General features: G+C 38.3%; 3 protein-coding genes across 4 annotated transcripts; 2 read left to right on the top strand and 1 right to left on the bottom strand.

Moving 5' to 3' along the window:
- Positions 1-2032: 2032 nt before the first annotated feature.
- Positions 2033-8672, bottom strand: LOC145494183 (kelch domain-containing protein 1-like). Its single transcript, XM_081473643.1, has 7 exons — positions 8279-8672; positions 6746-6898; positions 6413-6607; positions 5346-5498; positions 4637-4789; positions 3877-4050; positions 2033-2936 (listed from the first exon to the last, which is right to left on the bottom strand). Exons 1-7 carry the CDS (start codon positions 8670-8672, stop codon positions 2770-2772), a joined length of 1389 nt encoding a protein of 462 aa, XP_081329769.1. The 3' UTR covers positions 2033-2769.
- Positions 8668-17841, top strand: LOC145494203 (N6-Methyl-AMP deaminase-like). Of its 2 annotated transcripts, XM_081473660.1 has the most exons (10): positions 8668-8743; positions 8877-9022; positions 10361-10421; positions 10679-10766; positions 12061-12142; positions 13075-13201; positions 14035-14115; positions 15310-15445; positions 16085-16185; positions 16680-17841. In XM_081473660.1, exons 1-10 carry the CDS (start codon positions 8708-8710, stop codon positions 16878-16880), a joined length of 1059 nt encoding a protein of 352 aa, XP_081329786.1. In that variant the 5' UTR covers positions 8668-8707; the 3' UTR covers positions 16881-17841. The 2 variants fall into 2 exon arrangements, with proteins under 2 accessions (XP_081329786.1, XP_081329788.1); XM_081473662.1 differs by lacking the exon at positions 14035-14115.
- A 69-nt stretch (positions 17842-17910) lies between these two features.
- On the top strand, positions 17911-20211 carry LOC145494194 (uncharacterized). Its single transcript, XM_081473651.1, has one exon. The coding sequence runs from the start codon at positions 18181-18183 to the stop codon at positions 19402-19404; it is 1224 nt and encodes a 407-aa protein (XP_081329777.1). The 5' UTR covers positions 17911-18180; the 3' UTR covers positions 19405-20211.
- Positions 20212-20286: the final 75 nt, after the last annotated feature.

The following is a 20286-nucleotide window of genomic DNA, read 5'->3' as shown; positions in this document are numbered from 1 at the left end:
TTTTTGCGGTGAATTTAATGTACAGAATTTCTTATAAACTTTAAGCGTTGGATATAAATCTTATTTAATTGCGACCACATCGAAAACTTAAAAAATGAAATCGTTTTGTCATTTTTACGAGTTTGGAAAATCGCCAGGAAAAACACGATTGTGGCTATATTTTCATTTTAGAATTTCGGACTAAAATATTTATAGAAGGCGAAAACACATGAGGGTTTGAATAGTTTACATTGACAACTCACAATCAATGGAAAATTACAATATTTTAAAATTCATAGATACTTGGGGCATGATATCATTTAATAACAGCTGCGGAATAATATCAACTATTCTAACGTGATGAGCGTGGGTTTTTAGTTTTTGAACACGTACACTTTTTTAATGCTTCAAATTAATGCATCAATAATTTCATTGAAAATATTACACACTTGTAAACTAGTTTCCACCAAAAATGTTAAATTTTCCTCTTTGGAGAGATCAGATTTCGGACAACTGCTGTCAGAAGCTATCTACGTATTATTTGAAAAGTTTTATTGTTCTCATGTTACAACTATACCCATCAAAACAGCTGAATTTTTTTTTATTGAACACTTATAAGCTGTGGTCCTAAAATAGTCTCCAGGAATTAATTTTGTAGAATTGAGTCTGAAAAGGGTGATTTATTTTAAAAGAAATATATTTTATTTTTGACATCTTTTAATAAGAACAGACTGTGAACTCCAAGATAGGTAAGGGGACACCCTTTTTTTCATTGGTTTTATAACGTACATCTCAATAAATCCAACCCAGTCTTGTCCACAATTCTTTTTAATCTTCTATTTCACAAACCTCCCTCATCCAGCTGAGATCACTGGGTAAAACTGTTTGAAACTGTCTCCCAGGAAACTTGTTTTATTAAAAAGCATTTCAGTTTTCTGTTGCCTCTGGACAGAATGTCTTGAATATAAATAACACTCATCAAAAGAGCCTTGGGGTAAACCAATGCCAGCTCTATTATGTTGATTTATGGTCACATTAGCAAGTTAAAAACATAGGCACGCATGGCGTGCAAATTAAAACAGGAAATAAAACTCAAAATTTACCAGTCCAGCTAGTTTAACAATATTACTGAAATTTCTGTTCCAGAAATTAATCTGTGCCTACAATTAGAGTATTTACAGCCTCACTAGTTTTGTTCTTTTTCAGCTCAATAAACATATGATAAGAAATGTTCAACAGGAGAACTGGAAGTGAGTACAGGAAGGTGATGGCCAGGGGAAGTTAGTCCAAGGGGATGGTAGGGAAGAACCAAAATTCTACACTTCCTTCAATCAAGGTTTTTTGGGATGATTCCTGCCTGGTGACAATTTTTCAGTTTCCCATCAAATGCCTTTATATTAATATCCAGTCAGTCAATAGGAAAATTTACAGACATGTGTCAAGAGAACTAATTAAAGTAAATATGCATATCTTCTGCAACTGCCCCACAAAGAAAGATGATTAAAAAATTAAGACAATGCTTTTCTGGCCAAAGCAAAAATGACACCACCAAATTTAAAGCTCTATGCAGCCAAACCTCTCGACAATGGCCACCTTGAGGACAGAGGAAAGTGGACATTGTAGAGAGATGGTCATCATGGGAAGGTAGGATTTTACATGACACCTGTGTTTTTGAGGGTGGAACATTGCTTCTCTTAAAAAATGCTTATTTTAGCATACAAACTGTATGTTACACAAATATTATCAAAATAAATCAGTAAATCAGAAACTAAACAAAGACCAACAAAGTGTGGTACAGATAAAGTTTGGTGAACTTTTACAATAAAAAATGAGGTTTTGTATACACCATTCATCAGTTATTGATTTACTGGCCATTGTCATGAGGTTATCTTTCCAGTCAGTACACATTTTAGTGGCCTTTCCCATTGTGGAGAGGTTAAAATAAGGGAGAATGTATGGACTGTCCACTGGGACCCCAAAAAGTGGCTGTTGTAGAGAGGTGGCCGTTAGTGGAGGTCTGACTCTATTCTTAAATACAAAGGTTGGCTGATGGTTCAACTTATACATAGGCAACTATTCAAAAACATTTTATTGCACAGTTATTACCTAAGTATACAGGGTCATTGTTCAATTATAGACCTAAAAAATACATTTTATTTGACCTTCTGAAAGTTAAATATATTTCTCTTAAAGCATCCAGTAATTGGTAGCAAGCCCTGATGAAATGTTCGCTGTACAAAGCTATAATATACAAGTGCTACATTACTTAAATCAAATGCCAACATATATTGTTGAATTGATTACCATTCTATGAGAAATCCTATCGTTCTGTCTGTTTGTACAAACACATTGTATACAGAAAAACTATAGTCAGTCAGTTTTCTCTTGTTTCCTTATGTCACCCAGAAAGCTAATACATGAAAACCAAAAAAGACAAGCCAAGAAGTTGCCTAGAGTAATACTCATTCCTAACCTGATAAACGATTGCTGAAATAATAAAATAATTTGGACCATCTGAAGAGGAGTAAGGAATTGGTGCAAGTCAAAAAGTTGCAGGATGGAGACAGAGGGAGATAAAAGCACAGTCTGTGAGAACACCTCTCAAGTTTCCTAGCCTTTAGCCCCTCCCCCTCCCCTGCAATTCCTGGTCTGACTACTAGTCTCATTCCTCTTTACATGATCCAATCACAGAAATGAAGAAAGGAAACAACTACATTGACAACTTGCTGAGGCAGAGAGGGAGACAACAGTGATTTTTCACGCTGTGCAGATAAAGATGATTTCCATTTATCACTGCTGTTCATCTGATGACTCCTCATATTCACTGCTGTCTTCCTCCTCAATAGTACTGCATTCTTGAATTTCAGTTGCTCCACTGGCCAAGGGCAGACCATTTGCAGAAACAGGTGGAATATCAGTGGGATCTGGTCCTTGAGACTTCCCTGACAAGAGTTGTTCTACAGAGATAATATTGAACAAATGGACTGTGTTCAGCAGGTGAAATGTCTGTTATTTAGATTCGATAAAACAAGAGCCGAAAGCTGTTATTTAGAATGGTAATTTATACATATTTATAAGTTAACTGTGGCAACTTGCAATTGAACAGGAGCTAATAAACAAATAAAAACAACTTGTGTTGGCGTTAATGGGGGAACACTGCCCTACGTTTGGTTAGCCCATGCGACTTCTGGCGATAGCGTGACAAACAACCTAACTTATCTCCCCTAGCACTACGAGCTGAATGACAAACAGCACGTGCTGAATGAGACAAGAGTATCGGTTAGTGAGCGATACTTAAAGGCGATGAAAAAACAACAAGCTTGAGGGAAGTCTCTGTGTAGACTTAACCGCACCACACAGGAGTGACCCTTTGTTTCTTATGCTGGAGTACATGACCAACTCCATCTCCAAAGGGAGGGAGGGAGGGAAACTTTAACGATAGAATTACAATAAGTAATAACTGCGCTGCTTAGTCAAACACAAAATGGACTCTGAACAGTTGTTTGAGCTGTTATATAGAGACATTCATCTGCTGGTAAGCCAGTAGAAAAAGCTGTACCACTGGATAGCTTACCCTAGCACGTGTAACATCTTTAACATGAATAGTACTTTAATGCTTTGCACCAATGCTATGGATCGTTATATCGCTCGGAAGGTAACAAAGATATAATGTTTCAGGTTTAGCTACAATGAAGCTTACACTTTGCTGACCTTTGAAACACAACATACTGCTCAATAGCTCTATAGAAAGTGCTGCTGCCATAATTGGCTCATTGAGAAGGTAAGTCACGCTCCATTGACTATGTTTTACCGGCATGAAACTAAAATCTTATTTGAAAGCACTGCAGTTTAATATAAACGCCAAACTGTAAAATGCTACAAGCAACACAAATTTACCTTTTCCAATGAGATGGACATCACCATAATATTCCTGACACTGCATAGTTTCTTCATAAAAATCAGAAGAACCTCCATACAATATGAACTGGTCTCCTACCAGTGTTGCTGTGTGTACCCCCCTGGCAGATGGTTTGTTCCCAGATGATAATGGCTGGAGCCACTCATTTGTGTCTACAAATTCCCAGTGATAAAAACAGTTATTGCTAAAGGGTGGAATACACCAAAGGACTTTGATAATAATAAATTACTGTATAATGTCTCTAATAAAAAAATTGTGAAAGAAAACAGTAAATAAATAAATAAATAAATAAATAAATATAATTTGTTTACAAACTCTAACAATGGTAATGACATTTAGGAGAGGTACTTGTTATGCATTATTTGTTTTTAATAGAAAAGTTGACTAAAAGTACATGGTACAGACATTTAACTGGAAAGAGTAATTTCCCACATCTGTCTATTATGGAATCAAAACTACATGTACTTTCACAAACAGTTGTTGGTCTCTCTACTGTCATATTTTGGTTGGTTTCAGTTATTTAAGTCAAAAGAAAGACTCACTAATGTTACGTTGTGTTGCATGCTTGTTTTAAAATAAAGATAGTTGCAAGGAATACTAGTCAGCCTTCTCCTAGAAAATGTTCCCCTTATTGTGTGCACTGTGGGGAGCAAGACAACTAATGCCCAGAAGAAACAAATCTAGTAATTTGGCTTTATATTTTTGTACATATATAAACAACAGTTGCTGTTTAATCACCTGTGTCAAATATATGAAGATCATCAAAATGTGCATTGTCCAGGCTTCTCCCTCCAAACACTACCACTCTGTTGCCCACAGCAGTGCAAGTGTGAAATGAACGAGGCTCTGGTTGTTGTCCTGTGGTTTGGGTTGAAATCCACTCCATAGTTTCTGAGAATGAGTAGTAAATTGTTACTCTGCTTCAAGGTTGCCAAGAGTAAATGGTTACTGGCAAAAAAACGCCATCTACTTCATCACTGCAGCCAGCTACTTTACACAGCTATTGGTCTGATTCATAAATAAAATGGCAACTACTCTGATTTCTCAATCTGTAATTCTGTATAATTCAGAACTTTGTGACAAACCTGTGTTTAGAAACTCTAATACTTTAAATAAATAAATTACAATATTTATGGAAGAATCCACATCAGCCTTAGCTGGTTTTTATGCGGGTCCTCTATCCTGTTTTTTCATAGAGAGGAAAACCAGAGAACCCAGAGAAAAACCCTCCAAACAAGGTGAGAACCAACAGCAAACTTGACCCACATAATTATGGCACCAGGCTGGAATTGCACCCAGGCCACATTGGTGGGAACTGAGGGTTCTCACCACTACGCCATGCCTGCTACCCACATACTATTCATGTCTATTGGTTCTACTGGGCATTAAAATGTAAATGGCTTCACTTACAGTGATATTAATCAACACAAAATAAACAAAAACTCACCCATATCCAAAATGTATAGGTCATTTTTCCTGCCAACACTGTCTCTGCCTCCAAAGATAACAAGTTTTGATCCAACAACACACATTCCATGAGCTGCTCTAGGTGTTGGACATCCAGTAAATGAAGGAGTCAGTTTTTCCCACATGCAGTTCTCTGGAAAGGTATTTACAACAACACACAGTCAAGCCAGACTTAATAGTTACATTTATGCCAGTTTTGTGAGTGACAGGTGAATGAGTTCTTTTAACCCCTTTTAGTTTAAGATATCCACCCCTTAGAATTAAGATCTACCAATAGCTGGGGTTTCATTGAGGACTGTAAACTAACTCAGTCCCCTTTGTGCCATGTGGCATATAGGACCACACAAAGGATTACAGAAATCACTACATTAAGAACTCCACACCAAGCAATTTGACCAGCTATGAGAACCATTTTGTCCACCTGGTTTGACAATCTTTGAAAGGTTTGCCTTACTGCAGAAAATAGTCAATGAAACCCCTGCAACATTGATTGAAACTACAGTGCTGCTCAAAAGTAAGTTACCACCTCTCGTCTTGTTTCCCCGAGATGAGACTCTCATCTCGCACTCTTGTCTTGTGAGACGAGAATCTTGTCTGGCGAGACGAGAGTGTGAAAGGGTGGTAACTTACTTTTGAGAGGGTGGTAACTTACTTTTGAGCAGTACAGTAATACATCCATGTAGTTACACTTGATATGAAACTTTCTAATTGCTGGTGTCCCTGATAAGGGTCCTTCTGTTGTGCTCTTAGGCAAAGGCTTTTTATTCTGACCTTTTCACACAATGGGAATTGCTGGGAAAAACTGACAAACTGCTGAAACTTAACAGTGGGACTAGCATCCCATTAGGGGGAGCACAAATAATTAACCTTAGTCATTTTGTTACAAAGAACCGAGTTAATTGATGAGCCATCTTGTTTCTCCAATCCTCAAGATTGGGAACCTTTTGGTTTGAAGGTGACCCTTGGCACATTTTAAAGCTTATGTAATGAGTTAATGTGATGACTGTCTTCTCTGCACTGGAGGGTAAGTGCTAGTGTGTAATGTACCTGTGTCAAAACTGAAGAGATCATTAAACCATCCAAACTGTGCTTGATCTGGCTCAGAAGCGTCTGTCTCAGTATCTTCCACAGGACCAAAGCCACCAAAGAAGAGAATCTTGGTTCCCATAGCAACACATGTAAGCTTGTCACGTGGAGATGGAGGAGTACCTTCATATGCAACATTTTGCCATTGCTTTGTTTCTAATGCAATGAAAGAATATTACCCAAGTTATTTAAACGGGGGTGGAATTTATTTGTTTCAGTGTTTCTTTTTCACAGACAAAACCTTAAAAAGCAATGGTGCTCATTTGAGGACTATTGAAATTTTCAATGTCATACCAGTGTCAAAGGCATAAAGATCATTAAGCCATCCATAGTCTCTGCTTAGTCCTCCAAAAACATACAGTTTACTTCCAACTCCAGCCATAGTAGCAGAAGATCTTGATGATGGTACTTGACCTCCAGTTACAATCTTGTTCAACGTGTGAGAATCTAGACAAAATAAACAGAAATGTCATGAAATGTTTGTTCACTTCATTCATGCAACGATGCGGGGTCAATATGGGGAAGGCCTACGAGACAAGTTGGAAGGGGCCTTGATGTGTCTATTGAGTTTCCTTCTGCTCCTGTCTAAAAGAACTAAATGTAAGAAGAAAAATGTACATACATACAGAGGTCAGAATACACCCTCTAATGTAGCTCACATACAGTACAAGTAGGAAAGGCATTTGTATTCAGGGCTTAAAAGGTGTCTTAACTTTCCTACCTAAGCTTAACTCCTCACCCACACCACATGCATTGAATGCTTGACACATTACCACAACTAAGCCGCTTGGCTGCCGAGAAGAAAGAAAATAATGCAGCAAGAAGCACATACCAGCCCACTGCACAAGTATCCATAAAGCATCAAAACTATCAGAAAATGCACTTTCATGAATTCACACTTAGAGTGTAACTTGTTTACCATTGAACCTGACTTTATCAATCTGTTTGCTGTCATAACATTCATGGTTCAAGTTGTCATTATGCACAACAAAAAGATTCTCACTCACATAAAGGTCCTGAATGTTCTGAATTTTGCAGAGGGCCCAAAAGAGGGCCAATGATAGTTCGTTGTGTTTTGTCTGTTTGCCTCAAAACAAGGCACCAATGGAGTGCAATGCATTCTGGTTGCTGCACTGTGCATTCTGGTCGCCACCCAATACAATCTGGTTGTCGCGAAATGCATTCTGACAAATCTCGATTTTGCATAGGTTTCTTATATATTCTGATTATAACTGCTGCTTGCTCACTGTGCTTGAGCAATAAAAATCAGATATAGCAATTAAGAGGGGTCATTAAGCGATCTTCCATTGTGACTATCGATTTTCATTGATTAATAGAACCAATCAATAAAATCTTTTGATTTTTATCGGGTTTTTTTCAATTATGTCGATTGGCAATCCATGATCGAATTTCATCGATTGGGCATGCCGGGATCAGTGATCCAAGATCACTCGGATCATGGTGCATCAAAGGAATCGACGAATCCACTCTGGTCACGGAGTCATCGGTTCCTTCGATGCACCATAATCTGAATGATCTTGGATCACTGATCCGATCCAGATCATCCCAAAGGAACACACCCAATATTTTCAATCCTCAACAGAGTTTTCATATGACAACATTTCGTGGCGCTTCCAGAAAAAAATAAACTTATGATAACCCTTATTATTATTGCATAGGCTTATTCTTATTTCTGCTTATTTGCAATTGATCTTGTCGATGTCTGCTCAGTCGATAAATAATCGGTCATATAATTACAGTAAGCTGAAATCGCGATCGCAAATCATTTATAACATGATTACGAACTTCGATGTCGTAAATGCTTACCAGCGTCGAAAACAAGAATCTCGTTGGATTCTGCTGCTTCGCCGATATCAGAAAGCCAACGAACTCCGCCAAACACGTATAGTTTGTTCGCCATGGCGGCGGCACAATGTCCATCTCGAGATGGCAATTTGGCGTCCATTTCTAGCTTTTTCCACGCGATATTTATATCATTTAGTAGCTTTGTTCCATAGTGAATCGGTACCGAGGATTCGTTTCCCATTTTCGGCTTAATGGAAGCAAAAAATGAAGGAAAATTTCTCCTGATGTTCAAAACCGTTGACTGTCCTGGAGCGGCGCGCGAACTTAGATTTTGGCGCGAAGCGTTCAATCGATATTTACATCTACTTGAATGACCAATCAGAACGTGCAAAGGCAAGTCGATAATTTCCATCATGGCTGACACTGCGGGGGAAATTTGCTGAGGAAAAAATGCCTTTCAATTTCTTCAAAAAAGTTCCGAAAATTGTAAGAATTTTAAGCAACCTTTTCCAGTGGTATTGTTTAACATTTCGAAAAGAGCGAAAAAAAGATTTTTCGCGGAGATGACCACATATTTCTCTTTACGGTCTTTACGTTAAAATGACTTGTCAACTTTCAGGAACTTCATGCTCATATAAACGGATCTATAAGCGCCGAGACGATCGAGAAGCTCATCAAGAGAAAGTCTGACAAAGTAAAAGAAAACTGCTTAGTGTCTAAATGGCAAACAACAATTCAGAAAGGAGACAAGAGAGATTTAGACGAGTAAGTGCCTTTTGAAAATAAATGGACGGTGCTTACAACACAAAGGTGTTGCATATAAAGGTATTTTCGCCAGATTATAACCATGTGGAAAAAGTAAATATTAGCAGCGGCTATTGGGATCCACAAAGAAAGCTGGGGGTAGCCATGCATTTTTCCGAAATAGTTAGCTTTGAATCTCGTTCCAAAATGCTGAGGTCAGCTTTTTTTCTGAAAAAGAAGAAAAATGTATTTCTTCACAGATTTCCCTAGAATTCGCTTTTATTAAGATCTCTAAACTACATGGTAAATGGTAACATAAAAACTGCATCTCTGGCTGCTCTCCCCTGGTTTTGCCAAAATACAATCTAATAGCTTTTCCTGACAACCAGAAACTAATCACATGTTGAATAAATAGGCTTGCCACTTCCATGGCAGAACATCAAATCAGGGTTCCAGATAAGTTTTCAAGGTGTGGTGCCAATGAGGAATGCCAACGGGTCATTTTCCAATGCTCCCACCAAATCATCAGAAATTTTCTATTAATTTGTCAGGTCATGTTGCTGAACTTGTCGGGTTTTTGACCAGAGACCCCTTACTTATCTGGAACTCTGCAAATAAGGGGTAAACACATGCCTTCAAGGGTGAAGTGAATTGCTTTCATCTTTTATGGTGCCTGTTACATTTTTTCCAGTCACCTACCCAGTAAGTCAAACATTTGCATCTCTCGCACTTGTATTGCAGTTAGATTTCAGTATAATTACCAGTTTTTCAGCTGGAAGCATTTTAGGGTTATTGGTTAGCAATATGCCATTATTTTGATGTTCCTGGTTTCGCAAGTAAATTAAGCTTGATTTGGCCATGGTAAGAAAATGATTCTTTCATTTTAGTTGCACACTTGGTAGCATAGTTGACTGCATTGATTTCAACCATGTGGCATGTAAACTATGCTTTGCATGATGCACAGAAAGCGTGCACAACAACAAAAGTAGGCACACTCCCTAAAAACTTCTTGCAGATGTTGTTTAAATCTCTCAGTTCATTCATTCCTTCCATCCATGTACATGTATCCTTCCTTCCATCCATCCATATTCCAGTCAATCAATCAATCAATCCATCCATCAATCGGTCAGTCAGTCAGTTGGTCAGTCAATTAATCAATAAGTCAATCAATCAATCAATCAATCAACCAATCAAACAATCAATCAATCAATCAATCAGTCAGTCATTAAATCAAGGACTATCCCTTCAATAATAACAGTCATCCATAAAGTATAGTGTGAAAAATGTACACACACCACATACACTTTGTACAACATACAAGCTGTGTAATCTGTGACACTTTCTCTTTCTTGTGTACAGGTGTTTGACCATGTTTGGTATTATTTACCAGCTTGTAGATGACACTGATGCAGTGTTCTTGGTAAGGTTATAACCGTTATTCAGTTAACACTCTATATACTCTTTGTAATAAAAGCAATATATCATCCATCTCCTGTCAGTGGAGTGCAAACAATATGCAAATTAATTCTTTCTAACACATGAAAACAGTTCAAAGTCAGGATTCTAGAGAAAGGAATCATTGGACCCTAAATCTCTTATGTGACATATTTGTGCAATTTTCTTGTTACGGGACACTTATCAAATGTATTTGACAACTGTATTGATTATATCTTCAAGGTTACAAAAAGTGTTATTGAAGACTTTGAACAAGATAATGTAAAATATTTAGAGCTCAGAAGTACTCCAAGGGCTAATCCAGAAACAGGTATAGGAATAAAATTGAATATAAGATTTCAATATTATAAGCTAGGCTTGTCTGAGTGTGTGGGAGGACCAGATGAGAAAATATTTGGGTCAAGGTCATAGCCTATGACACCAAGTGCAGCAAGGACCATGCAAAATTGATGCCTGGGCAACATATATGACTGGGTTAAATATTTTACCACCTGGCCCAACCCAACAAAGGTGATGAGTATTTTATCATACCACCTTTATTGAGCTTGGGATTTTGTTAGAAATAAAGTTATGAAAATGTCACATCAACCAGATGGCTTAAACTGCAGACCTGCTCATGTCAACTCATCCAACCCTACACAGTGCTGTTCTTGAGAGGTTTCCCTTGGCAGGGCTCAATATATGGCAGTATGATAGTAAAGTTGACTTTATTTAAACTGGGTTGCCCTTTCAGCACTAGGCTGCTATCAGCATGGGCCCTGACTACTATAATTAAAGTGTCTATCATAATTATATAACAAAGTAAGAAAGTCTAATAAGGTAAATGTAACATACAGTAAGTGTTAGTAAAATACATCTCAGGATTATCAATGATATAATATAGGTTATTTATGAAATTAGTATAAATCTATGTCTAGCATTTGAAGTGTCACTGAAAAAGATTTAGATAAAGTTTTTTAACTTCCTGTAGATTTATACTAAAACAAGTACATTACATGTGTATCTACTCTCTATTTTCTTTGCGTAACAGCTGACTTGGGCTCCACCCTCGTCGACTATTCTGTGACAGAAATCTTTTGCTCATAATCTAATTGGTAAATAGAAAATACCCATGCATGAGCAAATTTGAGAGAACTAAAAAGTTGGCAAAATGTGCAGATCACTAATAAAATTATTATGAATTCTCGCCAGTGTTCTCAACAGCTTCATTTGCCTCCTTGCATTCTGGTTATGTTGACAAATTTCCATTCGTTTGAAAAATTCTCAATTTAGGTGAAATTGACATCTGCTAGAATAAACTGTTATTCAGTGTGCAGTTTTTTTTTGCCCTGGAAGTCAGGGAAAATAATAAATCTTTAAAAAGAACTTATTGATATAATTATTGATTAGTTACGTTTACTGCTTGAGTGGGTACATAAACTGATTAAATCTATAGTTACTTAGAATTTGAGGTTGGCTTGGAAATTAGTAAATTCACCACTTGGTTTCATTTTTAGTGGTAGCTCCCAGAACAATTAAAATTTACTATCTAAATTTTTTTTAAAAAAATTACATCCAACTGATGTGGATAACTTAGTAAGTTGTACAATCTTTTTCTCCTACAGGGATGACAAAGCAGTTGTATGTAGATGCAGTGTTAGCAGCTATTGAGGAGGCTAAAAAGACAGCCCCTAATATAATTGTGAGGTAGCAGCAACTAACATGGATCTATGCATTTTATAGCAAAAATTTGCAAGGTGCCAAAATCACTATCTTTTCTGAGAGAAATCAAAACTCTAAGGTGTTTTAAGAAAATTGAGACTGAGAGAGTTACAAAATTTGGTTCACATTCTGCAAGATCCATGATTTTTGAAGGATCATAGGAACCCCTAGCCCAGGGGGGGACTCCCATATAAAAAGGACAGGGGTGCTTGTCCAAAATTTTGAAAAAAAAACCTAAGCCAGTTACAGAGATTCTGTTTTGTGGGCATGGCTTGAAGTGTTTTTCTCTCCTAAGAGGTACCAATTCTAAAACAACAAATTATCTTGTGTCTTATTTTTTGAGCTCAATACCCTAAAAGGTAACGCAAAAGTTGCCGCTGTGGACCTTTTGAGGCTGAACACCCTAAGAGGTACCAAAAGTGTGTTTTTTAACCCCTAAAAGGTACAACAATCACCCCTGTCCATTTTATATGTCCCCCTCCTGGACCCCTAGGTGTCTGGTTTCTCAGCTGACACACCACACCCTAGATTACAATGGGCTGTTGATGGTCACGATTCCAGACAAATTTGTGGAAATGAACAGAGTATTCTTACTTATTCAACTAAAACATTTACTTGGCCTTGCTTAAAGGGTACCCAAGAACAACAACAATCAACCTTTAGCACCTTTAACGTAATGACTTGCAAGCTTAACTAAACCAGAAGGTGACTTTCAATCCCTTCCTTCTTTATCATTTGCTCTTCTACTTACTGATTCTCCCACCTTGCTCAATCAGTCTTGATTCCCTGACTTTAGGGTTTGCCCCTAAAGAAATTTGTAAGATGTCACTGACTGTATTGTATCTGTCAGGTGCCCATATTTTTGATAGAATGTCTTGATCAATTTTGCTGTTACTGTTTATCTGCTTCCCTGGAAGGTTTATACTTGCTATAAATCGCAAGCTTGGCCCAGATGATGCCCTGGATACTGTGCACCTGGCGATTCAATACAAAGAAAAGGCCAAAGGGATTGTAGTGGGTCTTGACTTGAGTGGTGATCCTTCAGTAAGTGACCAATCACTGTCAACAGCACAGTGTTCCAGCTGATAATGATCTACCATGTTCTAATAAGTACATGTACATAATAGCCATACATATGAGCATGCGTGAAACTTCCTTCATTATCTCACAATAGAAAGATAAAACTCTAAAAGTAGTGGACACAGAGAAAGATCCAAAGTTTCACCAGTATGGTTATTTTGATTTCCTGAAATCCTGTCACAAAATTAAATTCAATGAAATGTAATCCTGTACTCCTTCCTCTGAATACTTGAGACTGTTCTATTGAGCTCTGTCGAATCTTGTTATCCAATTTGAAAGGGAAAGGGAACTTTATTCAGCCTGTACAGTGGTCTTTGTACAATGCAATACAAATGTAAAAAGAATTCCATGAAGGTTAAGAAATATTGATATGTTTGACAGGGTCTGGGAATTCAAACACATTCAGCTTCTATCTTTCAATTAAAGTTGAAGTGTCTGCTACTGGATTCTTTAAACTAATAAATTTCTCAAATGTAATATGTTTGTCTTGTTACTTACTGTATTGTTTTGCTAGTAGTTAGCTGAAAACACTTGTGACAAGGGTTGTAGAGATCTGGGTATTAATAGTGTTTAATTGGTAACCTGTTGCCTTAATTTAACCAGACATCTCTTGTAAGAGGTGGAAAATGCCAAGCACACAAGAAAACACATCCCTGATTTCCTGAGCCAGGCAAAAATATTAATCTGGTTACTTACCTTTTCAATCATTGCTTGCCCTATAGAATTGAGTTCAACAATTCATGGCCAAGATTTAGAGCACTGATTCTTGATGATACCCACAATGTTTCAATTTTCAGACACAAGATTCCAACAATTTTGTAGCAGCACTTAAGCTTGCACGAGAAAATGGCCTTAAGCTTGCTTTACACATTGCAGAGGCAAGTACAGTATGAGTCAACCATGCATGAGATGAGCAATAAGTAATATATCAAACACAAGAAACAGTGTTACATCGGGATATTCAAACATCAAGAAGAGAGCTGAAAATACAATGCGCAGCAGAGTATTTTTGACAAAATTTGAGGTGTTTGGATAGCTGATGAAACACTGTCTTGATTGTTTGATATATCTTTTCAAAAACTAAGGAGTAAACGGAGAAGTAAAATCATCAAAGTCTATACTTAATTAGACAGGGTATCCAAGCCTCCTTCAAGTTTGTGATTTTCTTTGTTTTAACGTGATGAATTATTAACGAGTTTGAGAACTACATATATTGTATGAAATCATAGTTTTTGCATCAAGAATTTCGAAAAATTACAGTAATTGAGGAATTCAACTGTCTTGTAAATACACCAGTTGCCTCATGTGGAAACACTGCCCCAGCAGCCTGAGGTTTCATCTGTCCCATTGTGTCATGCTAGAAAAAGCTGTGTGTCAGCTATGCAGGGTTAGTTTCCAAACCCACCTGAAACTGACAGACATGTTCTCCTGACCTGACCAAAATCCAGTCAGTCTTAAGGTCATTCCCCAGTATTGCATTGCGCATCCCTACTGCACATAATTTCACGCGAGATTAGCACGTGCGCATTAAAAAATGGCAGCTTTTTCTTTGCAGCTGGACCTCGCCATAGAGGTAAATCGTCATTTTCTCGAAAACGAGTACAGTGACCTATCATTTTTTTCTGTTGTGTTGAATTGAGTAACAAATTTTTCAATGTAAAATAAATATGGGCCAATTCTCAGTGTTGAGCAAGAAACAATTGTTGGAAACGTGAATTCAGCAAGCAATCGTGACTATAATCATGGTGCTATTGTAAGGATTTATATGGTATAAACAAGGTGCTGTTGCTCCCAGACGAACATGGGAACCCCTCATTTTTATTTCCAAATTTAAGTCCCTACAATATAAATGGTCAATAGGCAAAGTTTGACAAAAATCTCAGTGCAGGCTCTATTTCAGTGGAATGAACTTAAATGATTACCTTGAGCGATCAAGAAATCAAAAAAATTTTGGTGAATCCTTACAGATATCATGGATACAACTTATTTTACACTTATATTGTTGTGATATTTGCAAAATATAGCATGAAAACTGTAACCTTTTTAACAGCTTCCTCATAATTACCTGAAAGGTTCCTGACTTGAAGGAAGCAAGAGTCTTGCTGAACTTAATCCCAGATAGAATTGGTCATGGAACGTGCATCCATCCTGAGAATGGTGGTGCAGAAGATCTTGTGAATATAGTGGAGGAACACTCTATTCCTATAGGTGAGTTTGAAATACAAAGCATTAAAAATTAAATGAATATATTTGATGATTATTACCTTGCATTGTAGGCACGCAATGTGTGCAGAGGACATAATAACAGTCACCCTTTGCATGTATTGCAGGCTATAACTACATTATGCTCTGTTTGTATATAAGGAAGCAATATTTTTATGTACCCAATATTTGTACCTGATTGTACCTTTTTGGCGTGCTTTGGTACCACGTCTGGCAAGTTTGGTCAAGCTATGGTTCATATTTCGGCAAAATGTAGTTGAACCAAAATGCCTAATGGCGAGGCCATACAAGCCTGTTATGTCACCAAAGTGTACCAAAAAAGTGATGATTACCTTACCCAAATTCGGCCAAGTAACCGGACTTCTCAGCATATAAGGACAGTGGACAGGACTTCTGATTGGCTAATTGTGAATTTGGGTGTGCCAAAAATATGTACATAATGCCAGTTGGACAAAGGTTAACAATGCTGCCACAAAATATCCAAATCTTGTTCTTTTCAATAACATGGCAAAGGCTTTCTCCCTACAAGGCATGTAATACGTGTGTAAATATTATTGCAGGCATTTTTTTCCATCATTGCAACTTTGCAGTTGATTCACTCACACTCTGATGTTTGATTTACAGAACTGTGTCTAACATCCAATGTTAAGACCAGGACTGTTCCATCATATGCTGATCATCATATGAGTTACTGGTACAATAAACAGCACCCTTGTATTGTTTGTGTAAGTACCACTATACATCCAAAATTGCCACTAGTCTATAATAGAGCAATTCTACACATATTTTGTACATAAAACTGTTGAGATAAATTATATACAATCATGTGCACTTTAAAAAGTTGAAACGACAGAATAAGTTGGAGTGTGCATTGTTCTTTGCATGAGCAAGTAAAGATTCTCATTTTTAACCTCTAGGAATTAAGATTTGTGAAATCATTCTATTATGCACCTTAAAAGGCCATAGATTAGTAACTTCTTGATCTAACACAAGAAAATATCACATGGAAGTGATATTGGTGAAATGATTCATTTTAACTTTTACATTGACATCTAATACCAGCAACCTTTCAAACTAAACTTTGTGTTATCAGTGAAGTTAATATGCAACAATTTACATTATTTTTTTCAATATTAAACTTGCAGTAGTATGCGATTCATCATAACTTTAGCTTGGCAGACTGAAATACCTTACTTTGTTTTAAATATCTTTTCAACAGACTGATGATAAAGGTGTTTTTTCTACAACACTGTCAGAGGAGTACTCTGTGATGGCCAGAACATTTAACCTGACTGAAGAACAAGTCTGGAACTTGTCATTTATGAGCATTGATCATATATTTGAGGGAGAAGCCTTAAAAAATTATCTAAAAGAACTGTGGAAAAAAGAGAAAGGAAAAGTTATGTTTTTAGATAATTGAACAAATATACAAAATGTGGAATGTTCATTTGATCCTTACTATTAAATTTTGAATCTCTTTCTTGAGGTCAACTCTTCAATCTGAAGCTACATTTCCAAGACATTTCAGTCTGACTTCTGAAATGGCTGATAGTAACTGCAGTTGTAGACTGTTAACTCTGAGGGCAGAAAGAAATAAAATTATCTCCCTGGGTTTCAGCCCAATGCTATGTATAGAACAAAATATTTATCACATGCAGCCAAAGTTCGCAACAGTATCTTGGGCCTGTGGGTCCGGGGAGGGGGGAAGCAAGGGGGCGGTGACTCCCATATAAATGCTTGTCTGAAAAATTATTTGAATTATTTGAATTAAACCCTCAAAGGACCAGTCTGAGTGTGGATCATTAGCTTTATTTGACCCCTAAAAGATACCACCTAAAATGGTCCAGGCTCAGTTAACAGCTGCTGTTCAGAGAGGGAGCCCGGGCTAGTAGACTGGACTCAAGAGACTGGCAGGAATTGAGCCTTGATAGTGGAAGTAAAATGATATATATGATGTATATAGTTAAAGAAGTCCTTAGTCTGCAGTCTGCATTTTACCCCCGGTCTGCAGTCTGTATTCAACCCCCGGTCTGCAGTCCGCAGTCCACAATCTTCATTTTACACTGACCGAATTTGCAAGCCAGACCAGTACATGTACACAAGTCAAGAGTTAGTGGTGCATGGTACAAGTTCTTTAAAACCGGAAAAAGGCAGTACTTAATGCTGAAATGTTGGTTACTTGGTCTGATATATTAGACATATTACAGCCCCCAAAATTTAGTTTATCTTTCTAGTTCAAGGTACTATGCAGTATTCATTTTGATTTTCATAAATTTAAGCTTAATTTGGTCTACCTCTTTGTACCATGTGCCCGCATGTGTTACCAAGCAGTCACGCAAACTGTTTCAAAAGGCTGAGAGAAACGTTACACGAGAGCATTATTATTATTTTAAAAAATAGTCTGCAAGCACGAAATGAACTTCTTGTGGTATATATCAAAACTAGCCCTTTTGTTGGAACTACTTAGATGGAGATAACATTCGAAAAACCACAAACATGTCAAAGAAAGGAAGATTGCGATTCCTGTGAAAAATATTTTCATCCAACATTAGTATTTTTAAGCTAAAGTCACAACGGGCGTGTATGAATATCACAATTTACCTGGTCGTAGTTGTAATACAGTTTAATACATCGCTAGTCAAAATGCATTCCACCCATTTCCAACGAGGATTCCCGAGACTGGACAAGACTGTACTTCTAAAAATATAGTCAGCTGTGCCATGCAACCTGTTGCGCGACTAGCCAAAATTTACTATCCATGTAAGCGGCATGATGTGTCTAACAATCGCGCTGACCATCATGGATTGCTTGCGCGCGTGCCCTTGTTGCTACTCAAAATGGCGTACGCAGAAACGTCGCGACTGAAACAAAACAAAAAGTCTAAATACGCTTCTCCAAGCGATCCTCTCGAGAAGACGCTCAGCAATCTTAACCTTGAGACGAGAGGCTCCGCTGAGGAAAGTAAATCGTTAATTCAGAGGGAGCGCAGTCCGGTAGCTGGTAATCGATATTCAAGATACTCGGGTATACCGGGTATCAAGCCAAGAACCAGCGCCGTTCAGAAATCATCGAATTTGAATCCAAAACGTGGGCGACCATCGCAGCGGCAGGCTGCAGAGCAGCAGAAGCCACAAAGAGCTGTAGTTCCGAAATCGAAGGGTATGTTGGCACCTAAAGGTTATACCATGCGTCCAATCATCCCCGCTTCTAAGCCAGAGTTACTGCCAGTAGCTAGAGCTATGAACGGCGATGATTTTGCACCGAGAGTCAAGAAGCTGTTTGATCCCGAACGCGAGGCGGCGATAGATGCCATTCAGAGTGGAGTGTATATAGGTTGGAGGTGTTCCGAGTTTCAACATGATTGTATTCGTGTCTGCAAAAGTTCGAAGTGTTTCTGTGGTCATGAATTGAGTGATCATGCGAGTTACACTGGAAAAAGCGTGATGGTCCCTTGTGGTGTGACACGCTGCGAGTGTAAAGCTTTCGCCTTCATCCCGTCCCGTCCCGAAGAAGCAGGTGAATTTTGGCTCCAACGCCGCCCGGGATATGATCCGAGCACCTGGCGAGCCAAGTGTAAGTGTAAACACACCCATGAAGAGCATCAACCTACCGGACTCCGGAGATGTCGGGTCCGAGGCTGCGGATGCTCCAAATTTTTCTCGAATTTTCTGTGTTGTGCATGCGACAGACACTGGGAAGAACATGAAACCTCATTTGAAACGACCACCATGAGGAAGGACGCAGGTTTACCCTATGGTGAAGCCTACCTCCCGTTTCACGAGTTTCCGGAACTGCGTGACGTGGTCTTGACCGGAAGGGAGGATGACGATAGCCAATACCAAGCCCTTACTTCCGGTCCTTATGCAATACCAGATAGTTCACCAACAGACTTGGCATTGAGACTAAGAGGAACCAATCCACAAGACACACCATTCAGGTGGTAACGCACACCAGCTTAACGGAAATGAACAACATTCGAGTGGTAACGCACCGGGGAGGGGTGTATTCCCATATATTGGCTATATAGGTATGTGCCGCGTGATAGCGTATGGTTTTTGAGGTTCCCGATCTTTAATAGGATATCATTTTTTCCCCTGTTGGCATTGTGCTCCTAGTGTGATCCATAGATAGGATACCTAAATGTACCAGCCGAAATTCCAGTGCATAAATGCCCAGCTAAACGAAAAACAAATTATACGTTTGATGCTTAACTTCAATGTTACAGAAACGAAATAAGGTTGAATCGCTCACGCCATTCTTACTTTTTTCTCTTTGGACAGGGTGTCATTTTTCGGGTTTGTGCCTTACATAGGCTCTAAATTTGCGTTCCTTTGATTAGGACAACGAAACAAAGATTGCGTGACAAAGGGTGGAGCGGGTGGGGAAGGAGCTATGCCTTTTATAGGGCTGTCCCTTGTTGAAAACCATTCGCGGCACACGTCTACCCGAAATTTACGGGAGTATCCCCTGGTAACGCACATTATGCAATTGGAAACACACACAGAGGGCCTTTTCTCAACTGTGAAGTTTGAACTAATACTTAGAAATTGGAAGTTCTGGATCAACACAACACTTAGTCTGAGCGTTCAAACCAGCCATGTACCACAACTCCTCATCAAAACTTTCAATAATTAATATCCAGATAGTCCACCAAAACACAACAGCCAATCAAAAGTAGTACCAGATTTGCTCGCGAAATTATGTTACGTTTGGGGTCACGTGGTACGGACCAGTCCTGGTAAGTCGAGAGATGAAGATCTGAAGCAACGCCTTCGCACCTTCTCTTCCGTGCTGGATACAGAGGAAAATGAAGCAGAAAAAAAAGC

The sequence above is a fragment of the Orbicella franksi genome, chromosome 1, assembly GCF_964199315.1.
Source record: "Orbicella franksi chromosome 1, jaOrbFran1.1, whole genome shotgun sequence".
Lineage (NCBI taxonomy): Eukaryota > Metazoa > Cnidaria > Anthozoa > Scleractinia > Merulinidae > Orbicella > Orbicella franksi.
The sequence above is the reverse complement of the archived record's forward strand: the minus strand, read 5'-3'. Positions and strand labels throughout refer to the sequence as shown.